The 12,735-nt window shown below is 46.3% G+C and overlaps 1 protein-coding gene across 1 annotated transcript in view; it reads right to left on the bottom strand.

The window, feature by feature from the left end:
• Positions 1-4,532: 4,532 nt before the first annotated feature.
• The window catches only part of KCNH5 (potassium voltage-gated channel subfamily H member 5), a 162,973-nt gene continuing 154,770 nt past the window's right edge, over positions 4,533-12,735 (bottom strand). The window contains exon 11 of the mRNA XM_075503785.1: positions 4,533-5,721. Within this exon, the coding sequence (XP_075359900.1) occupies positions 4,774-5,721 (948 nt within the window). The 3' untranslated portion in view covers positions 4,533-4,773. The remainder of the gene's footprint in view (positions 5,722-12,735) is intronic.

Raw genomic sequence — 12,735 nt, 5'->3', positions numbered from 1 at the left:
TCTCAAACCCTCTCTAACAAGTGTGTTAGCAGCAAGACTATAAAGCAATATAGATCCTATAGACCTGAAGATATGTGTTAACACAGGAGCTTCTGGTACAAAAAAAGAACGGGAAAAAAAGCCTTTACATACAGCCTATTAAAAACAACAATAACAAAACCTGTTAAAACTCTCTTCTGTAGGAAAATGGTATTTGAACACTTTTTTTAAAAAACGGGTATCACTTTGATGCCACCTCACTTAGGAAAAAAATATTTATTTTAACAATCTGTCCAATTCTGACACCCAAAAAGATAGGTTCGTGTTTTCTAAATGCTCAAAATCCAAGTAAAAAAAAAAGTGTCAGTTCATTATAATATATCCCTCTGCCTCCTCACTCCCGAGTTCCATATTAAACCTTTGACTTTTTATTTTCCCTTTCATTTCAGGACATCTTTTTCCCCAAAAAGCCTCCAAGCTATTTCATGAGCACAACATCTGTTTTCTGACCCATGCAAACGCTGACGTCTGTATAACGGTCTCAGTTACTTCCAGAGTGACTGCTCACGGCTTGCAAATAGTACAACATTATTATTTCTGCAGCTGCCAGTTCTCCAAAATTTTCTGGGATCCAAAATACACTTTAAGGTCCAATATGATCATCAGATTCAACCTTCAGTTCACACCCGTGTGACAGGGTTGCTTTCCATGTGGTGGTAAACGAAGACTGAATTTGAATCTAGCAATGAGCCCAAACTTCGGTGCCAGCAGCATCGAGTCCCTATAGTTGTGCTACTTCTTAAGAACAGGGAAAAGAAAAATGGGCAAAGCTTAAGTTTGTCACTTCCAGAGTCAGCTCTGCTCTAACCCCTGTCCCCTGGCAAAGACAGAAAGATGGAAAAAGGGATTTACAAATACAAATTCAGAAGAACTGAGTCGTCACTACAACAATTTTTGTCAGTTATTATCCTGAAGTGCTGTCCTATCTCTTATATGTAGTATTACACAAAAATGCTATTAAAGGTACTCTACTTCATTTGCTTTGGAAAGTGTTTACTTTTCTGTACACATTTTATTTCTATTCCAAAGTCCAGAAAGATAAAATCCACTTGTGTGCAGGTAAAATGCTTTGAACACACAAAGCACAGAGTAAGTGCTAAGGACGCTGTTACCTGCACGTGGCAGGAACATCGGTACAGGTATACAGCTCAAAGGAACGGAAAGCATGCAGTCGAGAGCTCCATCCACGTGGCAGGTAGCTGCTTGAGCACTGGCTTAGGTGGAAGACACACGCCTGTGTCCTTATTGCACTTAATGACTATAGGTGGTTGCTTTCAGTACAAGACTATGATTTATGCTTCTTTAACAGAAAAGGAATGCCCCAGTCAGCAGCACGCTCGATCGCATCATGCACAACCGCGAGGGGACGGGAAAGCTGAACCAGTGCCCCGGTAACAACTCCGTGAAACAATATGTGATGCTCCAATCATGAAGTTTCGGAGGCAAAGCGCTTCAGAATTGTATAAGCCAAATTTTCAGAGCAATAGCCACCAGAGTCAATCCCGCAAATTGGGCCTCCGGCTGCAGCCCCGGCACACAGAGCCTGGGATAGCCCATCTGCAGGCTGCATTTATCATGTTTGCAAAGACAGCCATCACGCTACTGCCTCGTACAAGGTACAAGCTGGTTCCACTGAACTTGCAGTGGGCACTACTGGAATATCAGAGTCAAAGCAGCACTAGAAGAGGATCTGGAAACACCGTATTTGTTGCATGAACTTGGTATTTTACACTATTTATAGCTTTTAGCCACTACACATTTTAACCAGTCAAGTTGCACTTGAACTGTAATAGACATTCCGGGCTCAAATAATTTTCAAGGTCAGATTAATCCTGTTACGTGTTCCCACATTGTAAACTGGCACAAAGTTATACCTGACTTGCAAGATAAACCTAAACAGAGATCCCTTTGCATGCCATGCAGTTCCATCTAGAATTAATATCAGTTACAGAGAAAGAAAAGAAGTCCTTCACAAAGGCAGAGGAATGCCATTAAGGCTAAAGCTTTCTAACAAAGTCATGCCCATTACCCTGCTGGCTCTTTTGCAGCTTCACATGGCGGCAGATTCATGCATTCAAGGAACTTTACCAAAATCTGGCCCCCAGACAGCCTGTATGACTCAGCTATTCATTGGGCAGTCGCCGTGTGTCTGTCTTAACCAGCAACCCAAGTCAGGCAAGAACATTCAAATCTTCAAAGCTTGGCACTTAAATTGTACCCACCAGGTCTGTAGTCCAGCAGCCTGCAGCAAGCCCGTAACCCCCTAACCCTATAACCCCCTGATTCTTTCAGAGTGCCAGGGTAGGATTTAGAGTAGGACCTTGAAGGTCCTGCTGTTTTGCAGGTGCAGTTTGTCCTTGTAGACCAAAGCATGGTTGCAGAGTTACAGGTTTGCACTTGTGCCCGAATAGCAGCTGCGAAATACAGCCGCAAGTTTTGACAGCAGCAACTGCAGCTGTGGAAAACTATAATGAGCAGGCAGCCTAACCATCAGGCTTTGGGAAGAGCTGTCCCTTTCGGTGGCTTTTTATTCTTCCTTTTTTTTGTCTATAATTTCCTAAAGAAAGGAACTGGAGAAGGGGCAGAAACAGGCCAGAAAGGAACAGAAAAGGAGAAAGACCACCATCGCCCAAAAAGCCCCCATGAATTGACACAACAGAAGCAATGACTTCTTTGGCTTTCTTATGAACTTTTGGGAGTTTATGGGTTTGGATTTTACAGAAGATATGTTCACCCTAAGAAGCAGGTTCCTAATTGCCACTACTGCAAATGATGGTTTGTTTTGGTCTGTGGTTTTTTTTTTTTTTCCCCCCCGTTTTTCAGGAAGTGATTCAGTTTAGTTTAGTTTCCTAATGTTAAGTAACGGAGCTGCTATTGGTGTCTGGGAAGGATGCCCACTAATTATAAACATGTCTTTTATTCACCTGATTGATAGTGATGCCTTGTGGTACATATATGTTTTACTCCAGGCACTTTTGGAAACATGGGATCTTGACGCAAGAGGCCATTTAAGTGCGGAGGGGAAATCCTTCTCTTGAGGGAGCCATTGCACTCTGCTGGGCTGGCCTCAAGCCGTACCGGTTAACAGCCCTGAAGCTGCGATGGCCATTTCTGCTCTGCATGATGTGCATCTAGATTCAAAACCAGTGCAAATGGAGAGGCCAAAAACCCCACCACGCTCAGGTGCAGACCCAGGCAGAGTCCAAACCTCAGCTCCAAACAGGAGAACAAACAAGATCCAGCGCAAGAGCCTGCCCTGCTGCGAAGCCAGCAGCACCGCGTGGAGGGCAATGTTCCAGCCTAGGAGGTGGAGATGGGGTCTGAGCATGGTTCAAGACTGGTAGATGCTGATGGGAGCCAGCTAAGAGGAGGGTCAGAGCACCTGACACAGACCTAAGGGACTTAGTACGTGTGACGACTGGCTGGGTGGGCACTGGAAGCCTGCTCTTGAAGCGTGTCCCCCCCTCCATGCACTGAAACCTTCCAGGAGTCCAAGGCAAGAGCAGCGGGCAGCACCCTAGGGAGGACTTCATCTCCCCAACACGCCCACCGCTCTCCCACCCAAACATTATCATCCAGATGCCTTGGACTAAAGGGAATTTCATCCTGACCAGTTATTTTCTCTCCTTCTCAAAGGCAGTTGCAGACTGATAAACATCCTCAGAAAAGAGAGTGGAGGAGGATTAACTGCAGCCTTTTAACTTCAGGCTTTCAAACCTGCTCATGTGGCTCCCGAGGAGCTGAACTACAATTGCTCTCTCCCTTGCTCAGACCTCGTGCAAAGTCCTTCTGCGAGGGGCAATGGGGGGGACAGCGGGAGAGCAACCTCAACGCTGCGAAAACGGGACATCCTAATGAAGATACTGACAGAACCGGACACCATCGCTGAGTGCTGCAAAGAGAATCTACATAATGTTACTCCGACAGTTCAGTAAAAATGGCATCAGTAAAAGGAGGATTTCAAGAAAGAAGTTACCCCCAGACACGCAGGGAGTGCAGCTGAGAGAGTTTCTGTTAGTTTCATTTTGTTACATAAATCACCATTATTATTTCTTACTTACAATGATAAAAGAGCAGGAGGATACTTGAAATAAAAGGCTGTGCATGCACAATACCCACACGAATAAATTCCAGTGATCCGCCCCAGCACCGGACACGGTGCCCTTCCCTGGCCACTGAGCTGAGCCCTCCCTTTAGGAGGAGTAGGGGAATTCATCACCAAATATACAGTATATTGTAATGGAATGATACCAGGAAACAATGCTAACTGGAGTCTGAACGTGTCCTCCACGTGGTCACGTTAATCTACTGTTTAACTCGGCAGAAAAGACAGTGAGGAAATAAAAGCTCAATTCACCCAGCCTGAGATCAAAACTGTCATGGCAATATTGGCAGGTTAGACCCTGATTCTTTAAATAGTACATTGCCTTTGTTAAACAAAAGTCATTCTTTTATTACATAATAGAGATTATAAATAAATGTAAAGTGTGCATGCAGTCAACTGCATATTATACAAGCAATATCTATGTTAATAATTGTTTTCTTTGGCAGGCCAGAATCCAGCTGGACATGCAATATTTACATATCAAAATCCTTGGTGTGTTCAAGTCATATTGGATGCAAGTGAAAATATATATGTATATATATTTACTGTATACACACACATATATATGTATAAAGGTATATATACACCTCTGCATATATACTGTATACATATATACACATAGGTATATGCTAAAAGTGGATTTCATCTTTTTCTGATTCAGGTGATGCAGGCCTTGAAACACTAAAAATATCCTGACAGGGTATCTGGGGGGGCCGCTGGGGTGATAAATGAGACTCAGGGGAAGAGATCTGGGGTACGTTCTTTTCGGACAATATTTTTAAAATTTCTGCCACCTGCTTCTCAAGGGCAGCCATCCTACTGCTTAGCAGCTGGATATCTTCTTTGAGTTCGTGCTTGACCTCCTGCAGCGTGGTTTGTAAGGCCTGCTCAGGAATAGGGTAGAAAGGATGCCTAGCATCAGCCTGAATGGGGCTGTGCTCCAGGGGGCTGCGAGTCTCACCAGCTTTATCCAAGCGAAGGTCACTTTTTGTTATTCCACTGTCACAAGAGTCTGTTTTCCTCAGTGGGTTTTTATTTACACCGTTCTCCGAGTCATTGCACTTGGGGTCATCGGACAGCAGCCCCATGGACTCAGCCTTTGTGACGTTGTTCCAGTCCTCCTTCTTCTCCTCGTGGGTCCCCATCGTGTTCTTCAGTCGAAGCCACCCTTTCCCGTTCCCGTTCTTCATCCGCATGGGACTGTTTACTTTCAGACATTTTTGGTCTCCGTTTCCATTTGGCTTGAGCTCCATCGCATCCCTGTTGTTCTGCTTCACGGCCTCACTGGTTTTCATGTAAGCCAGGGATGTCTGGATGGGGGTGATCTGAGAGACGGTGACCACGCTGGTGCCTGTGATGGAGGCCCCGTTCTGCACACTTCGGCTTTCCACCTGAAGCTGGTTCCTTTCTGGGTCGATGTGGGTTGAGCCTTGATTACGCATCTCCTTTTGCTGTTTGAATTTCTGGAAGAGTTTCCGCACGGGGTGGTCCACAGGGATGCTCAGCGTCACCTCGTTCTTCTGGCGCAGGCGCTCCTCTTCTTCCTTCTTGACATCGCTGATCTTCCGGAAGATGATCTACGGGGGACAAACCCACAACAGAGTCAGTACTCAAAGGACGTCACATATGGCAAACGTTACTGGGAGATGGGGAAACAGTATTGAGAGAACAGCCATTTCTCCTTCCTTTCTATCTTGATTTCTCGTAGTGAATTCAAATGGAGCTGATCAAGACACAGTAACCTCAAGTATATGCCACTGCATGGATACATATATATATACACAGACATTTTCTTAAAAGTATAGATTAAAGGTGGGTTTCACCTTTACTTTTGATGCAGAAGATAGAGCCTTGAAGAACCAAAAATATCCCGACACCAAGAGAAGGAAAGAAACTGAATAAAGAGAAGAAAGGAAGTGAGCAAGAACCCGAATACCGTGATACCTACCTACCCATTGCTCATACTCATACCTGCTCTGCCGCTATCTTTAGTACAGATCAAAAGGAAACAGTAATTCAGTGGAGACTACCCAGCTGTATGTTTAACTCAGCGTACACACCCTTCCAGAGACTGGGAAATCCAAATGTGCTCAATACTTTTTAGCTCTGCTTACTGCTAGTTTTATAACAGTGGCTGGAGGGTGCAATTAGGTTCCCCATGTGCCGTGTTCTGTGGCTTCGCACAGCAAAACAAGCGTTTCCTGGAGAGTTTATATGTCTAATATGTTTGGGCGTACTGGGAGCACCATGGAGAAGCAGCCTAAGAGGGGTGTGTGATTATAAAACCAAGCGATATCCACTGTTTCGTGATGCCATACCATTTAATGCTGCAATTATTTCACCCTGCAGCATCTCTCAGGCCTCTATAGAAAAAGGAATCTGAGCCTCAAGCTGTGGAAGGATCCACAGAGTAAAAACCTTTCTGTTCATTTTATGCATGTTACTCACATGAAATAATTGGGGTTTTTTTTAGGTTCATCCAGTTTTCTTGAATGTGGGACTGAGGCAGGATAGGGAAACTCTGGTTCTCTGGATGATGATACTAAAGTGAAAAGCAGCACGTGATTAAATGCAAATATGGACTGTGTAGGGATAGTGTTGGTAAGAAAAGCAAAAGAAAGCCCCTGCAATACACAAACAAAACTCTGTGACAGTTAGATGTCTGTTTTGAAGTATCTGTTTGAGTATCTATATTTCAGTATCTATTTACTTTTTATAAAAAGGCTTCTCACGCCTGTCCATATTTGCAAAGGAATAGTTGCTTTCAAGTTTCACATCTTCAGAAGTCGGCAGAGGAGTGCCACGATGGCTACAGCTCCTCCCCTGCATGGAGCTGGGATGAGCTGGACTTCAAAGCTTCATTAGAGAGCCTTCAAACGCAGTAAATATATCCTTGTGTGCTGCTGACAGATACAGCTGCTTATAATAATTTGGAAAGTTAACATCTTTATTAGAATCCCAGTTTAAAAAAAAAAACCAACAGAGAAACATGGAAGATACGTTCATCTGACTCTTCTGACCTAGGGGCAGCGACACGAACACTCGTTTGGAAGCTCCCCTTCATTAGTGCCTACCCCCATGGAGCAACTCTCCCTCTCGGACAAGCCACTGGGGACAGCAAATAAATGCAAGAGAAGTTGCCCTTGATTCAAAACCAAGTAATTACATTTAATTGAAGCCACGGTCTCTAAATGAAGATTTGGAAGGTGGGTTGTGTTGTTTTGTTCGTGCCTTTCTTTCCCTGGAGGGCAGCGTGGCACCTCTGGCACATGATGCAATGCTGAAAGCAACCAGCTGTAAGGATGCGTCCCCAAGATGGGCTTCAGAGAAGATGGCCGGTTCCTCTGCTGGTCTCCCCGTCTGGCTGTGCTGCTCTGCCCTGTGCTGTGCCTGGCCAGAGCGGCTGGGTCCGAAAACATCTGGGGTGGGGAAAACATCCTCCACCCAATGTTTCCCTGCTCTGTGGCCATGGCCCTATTTCACAGCTGGAGCACCCTCCTCTCCCCCAGCCAGCTTGTGCCTGGCCGGTGGTGGCTGGAAGCAGTCGGGGATGCTGCGAGGCAGGCAGCTGCCTGCAGCCTGGCAGGGGCTCGCAGCGCTCCCGTCTCCGAGCAGCACTGAATGCCCGGTCCAGAGAGGCAGGAGGTAACTTCGGTAACTTCTGTCCTGCCAGCCGCTTATAAAGACCAGAGCGACAACAACGAAGACCACAGCACCAGCTTTTGACTCCTCTCCAAACACTTGCCCTTCACTGGCAACTACCCTCATCTCTCTTTTTTGCCCCAGTCTACTCTTGTTCTTTCATTTCTCCCTTTTCTCCTCTCAGTTCAAAACTTCTCCAGCCAGAGGTTATCTCCCGTGATTGCTGCTGCTGCCTTCTGCAGAAGAAAAGCCAAGACTTCATTAATTTGACACTGCCTGTACCTCACAGTCCTGAAGTGGACCCTTCAGAAAGCCAGGAAATTACTTTGTTTTTCTCTGCCGGAGGCTTTGCCCCAGAACCACTTGGCCAGACGTCACTCGGATGAGCCGAGCCCACTGGCACGGGGGTCTGAGCCCAAGCGCTGCTGTGCCTCAGCATGGGGCCAACGCTTTGGGGGAAGCTGAATGTGTCCCTGCTGCAGGGATGGGCAGCCAAGGTGATGAACGCCATCAGATTTGCAGTGCAAATCTGCTCTGGCCAAGTGAGACCAAGGACCCAGTAACCACTCGCAGATGTGGGCTTTCTCCCCGCTTTACATACATGCAGCGGAGAAGACACGTTCCCAAACCCCTGCTGTCACCTCCCCAGGAGGAGGTTTTCCTTCAGTCTCTTGTAGGACGCAAGCAGGAGCCTGGCAGAGCTCTCCAATAAATCGTTTCCTCTTTCTCTGCTTGGGACAGAAACCTTGAATGATTACGGGCAGCTCCTTTGAAGAAGCAAGCCTGCTGCAGTCTGAATTAGCGCTGGAAATGCCTGGGGACTGGGAAATCCAGGGCTTAGCTGTGAGTCAAGAATTCAGGACTGGTCTACCTTGGTGGAGCTGTATTTCCAAGGAAGCAAAGGTGGGCTGACGCACAGCCCTGCGCCCACCCTCCCCTCGGCTTTCTCATGAAACCTGGATGTGTTCACAGGTGTTTGCTATTTTCTTTTTCACTCTGAAATGCATAACCAAGCAGACCCTCATATCCCAGCTGACACTGTGACATTATGGCACTTTGGCGACCGGGGTCTTGGTCCTCGTTCACGCACTGAACTCCTCTGTCACCGCAAGGAAACCATTTCATCCCTGCATCACCCCATGGAGACCGTCCCCTCTTCAGGACATCCACCCTCAACCGAGGGAGCGCTACGCCTAGCACAGCAGGGATCTACTCTTAGTCAGGACTACTCAATATCGTTACAATATGTACAAGTAAAAGAAAAGAAAGATCTTCTTATACAGACAAAGAACTGGGGGAAAAAATGAGATGTGAATTCTAGCAGTAATAGTTGTTCTGCATTACCAAATTTTTCCATATTAGGAATGTTTTCATGTGGTTGGATTTAATCCACTTCCACAGTGGTTTAACCTATGCCAGATCAGGATTAAATGTGTTTACATGGAGACTTAATTCTATTAATGTCTAGTAACTATTACTGGCTATTTTTCTCTATAAATAACAGAAAAACACCTCATGCAATCTGACATTCCTCAGCAAATTGGGAGAGGCTTATTTTGAAATCTTAAATTGGATGAGCTATTTCAGTTGTCCCTGACCCTTTTCAGAGAGGTTACACATAGGCCTGTCCAAACCTATGTCCCAGGAATAGACAGAAACCCCAAAGGAGTTAATCAGAAGAAAATGAATTAACTGTGTATATAGCACATCTCAAGGAGTAAAGAGCCATACCCCTGTCTCATGGCAGGTGCTAAATTCATTAACGTGACGGAGATTCAGTGTAGGACTTCATTTCTTTTACAGATATGAAAGACTGCCCCGTGAGACACAAATCCTGTCTCATGAGACCAGGTTCGTGTTTTTCTTGCTTTTAATGTATTTATTTTGGGAAGGAGGGAGAATGGAGGTGACATTAATTATTGAGCTGGCGAAGGTTAAGTAGAAGTCAACTGATGCCAGCCCTGGGAACTGAAGTGTTTGGGTTATCTACGAGGCAGGCACAGAGAAGACAACAGCAACTTGAGATTCTCCATCTGATCTTAATCCCAACCTCCTTTCCCTCCCCTCCGTGCCGACTTCCAAAGAGGGACCTTACCAAAGGTACTGGCAACAGGTACATTGCTGCTGGAGCAGCTCCTGTGAGGTGCCAGCTTGTATAACCCAACCCAAAGCCAAGTGCAGATGAGGGCAGCAGCAATGAGAGGTCGGGGAGCCAGCTCAAGACTGAGACACACACAAGTTCTCCCATGTACTGCTGAACTGATCAGTAAAGCTGTGGCCTTTCAAGATGCTTTGAAATGCATCCCTTGCCTACTGTCTTTTTTTGTACCCTCCATGACCTTGCTCCATTCACAAAGACCCCTTAATAAGTGACTCCAAGGAAGGATTAAAGAACTGGTAAAAGTCTTGAAGAATTACAGTAAGTTCATAAAAGTGGCAAATATTTGAGCAGAGAGCATCTCGTCCCGTTCCTACAACATCCCATGCTGCTGTTAGTGGTGTTCAATACGCGCCTGCCCCTCACCACAGAAATTCACAGAAACGTATAATGGCACAGCAAAAGGGCACACAATTGTCATGGCGATGAATATAGCGGGTGTGCACCCAGTGAGAGAGAGGGAAAGCCACACAAGGCCATCAACGTAAAGATTTTCACAGTGATTAATAACCTCTGGGTGCCCAAGCTGAGGCATCCTACAAACATGGCTGATGGCCAAGGGATGCTGGAGTCCTGCAGCAAGGGGAGACCCTGTCCTAGGAGAACTGGCTTGACTCAGCTCACCAGGTCTTTATGCAGCGCCAAAAACTGGAACAGAAAGCAAACACAACATTTCAGCCGCCACAGCTACATACAGCCATGTAGAGCAGACGGAGGAGCCCTGCCACGTGGCTGGATTGGGGCCGCAATCAGTAACCGACAGGTCACACTCATTAATGCATAGGCTAGGCTAATGTGGGTGTTGGTCACCTCTCAAAAATTGCTTCCAGAGGTAACTATCTTGTCTGTATTAATGTCTTGTAGAAGCCTCATCTCCCTCGCATCTGGCTACTCACAATCTAATGTATTTGTCCAGATCGCTGTATTTTTGTTCCCATTTAATACAGGAACATCCTAGAAGGCACTTTAATTCAATATTGTGGCCCTGAAGACAACTACTCACTGTTCCCCTTCCCAGCAGCACCGAAAATTACATCAGTGAAATGATGCAGGTTAACAAATTTGAAGAAACAAATAGGTCTTTTTTTAACCTGGAGCATGCCAGTGACCCATCTGACAGCACAGACCCACAGTTGTACTGGAAAACACTGCAGATGGAGCGAGTGGGATGAGTGGATGGAGCGAGTGGGAACTTTCCAAGCTGGCTGCAGCGATGGAAGCAGCGTGCCAGGGAAATGCACCGTCCCTCGGACCACACTGACGAGCTGGCAGCTCCCGGCTCGCCTGCGCCTGGCTGAGACCCGCGGAGCAGCTCCTTCACCGGCTTTCAGATCCCACCAGAGCGATTTGATCTAGTCCACGTCCTACAGGAATGTCTAATTCCCATAAAAAGGGTCAGGGTCCTCACAAGGTGTGTTGGTCTTGGCACCCTTTTATACAGGTCCTTTTTTGGCAATAGGAGAGCTGTCTTCCATTGCTTCCTTGGCCTGAAACGATTCAAGGCGAGTCTTTCACACAAGCTTAGCTGAAGCTAGCAAATGGATTTTAACGTTTTTGATGATATAACCAATATCAGACAAATACTGCAATCACATATACCTCATTTTCTTCGGAAAATGCTAAAAAACCCCCAACAAATACAACTGAAAATAATAAGGAAAGCTTAATTCATGCCCAGGCTGCACAACATAAACCAAACTTTTGTAAAAATGTTTGCAAAAAATACTATTAATTTTTACATCTTGGAGTGCATTGTAGAAAAGTAATTGCCATTTTTCTCATGCTAATGAGGGAAGCGAATTTGTGTCAGATCCAGGATTTAGACACAGGATACACCAACCCATGCAGTGCTCAGACGAGCGTGCTATTTTCCTGCTTCTAAGAACAAACTACAAAATACACCCAATTTCCAGAGCACAGACACTCAGAAGAGGGTTCAGCCACAAAGCTCGTGTCTGCATCTGAACTCACCCTCCAGGAGCCCTGCACAGTCGAGGGAGAGAAAAAGGCACTTGGAGGATGTGAGTCATTTCACCTGCAGCTAGATGTTAAAACAGGTCAGATAAGCCGTACCCTGAAATGCCTGTTTGTCTCCTGTGCCTATACAAGGAGCTTTGTGCACGTCCCTTGGATGCAGACATCCTCCACGTGATGGTGGGTAAGAAGTAGCCAACCCCCTGCCTCTAGCAGTGCGAATGTCAGGGTTTGGTGCAGATCGTGTAAAAAGCCTTCCTGTACAGCTTTTCTCTGTGTGTGTGTGTGTGTGTACTATGCCCTTCATCTGATGCTATTTTTATTCCCCCCCCAGCATGCTGGGTTATTGCCAGTTCCCGGCTGGGATGCATTCCCCACCCAGCCTCAGAGACCAGCCAGTCCTTCCAGATAAACACTATTATTTTAAAAGCCGCAGAGGGAGGATGAGCGACAACTGCGCAGAAGACCATGCCAGATTGGCTGGTCCAAGTGAAAGCTTGTGAAAAAAGCAAACATTTTGCGGGCACAGAGCAATCAGATGAACCACTAATAGGGAAGGCAAGCCCTCCTGTTCTTACCACGCTCCCCGGGAAAACCTTCCAGCGGTTGGTGGGGAACCGAGCTCGTCTCCCCGCAGCTCCTAGGAAGCTGGAGTCCACCTGGGATGGCTGTGGCTGCTCCCGTATAACCACCCTTTTGCATGGCAAAGCTCATCCCACTCCCAGATGCTGCAGGACAGATCCTGCTCAGATCTCTCCCACCGCCGGCACTGTGCGCTGCTAAGGACTGTCATCACCAGCAAACCCTTCCCAGGCCA

Source organism: Mycteria americana, chromosome 5 (genome assembly GCF_035582795.1).
Source record: "Mycteria americana isolate JAX WOST 10 ecotype Jacksonville Zoo and Gardens chromosome 5, USCA_MyAme_1.0, whole genome shotgun sequence".
Taxonomy (NCBI): Eukaryota; Metazoa; Chordata; class Aves; order Ciconiiformes; family Ciconiidae; genus Mycteria; species Mycteria americana.
This window is presented reverse-complemented; position numbering and strand designations above follow the sequence as displayed.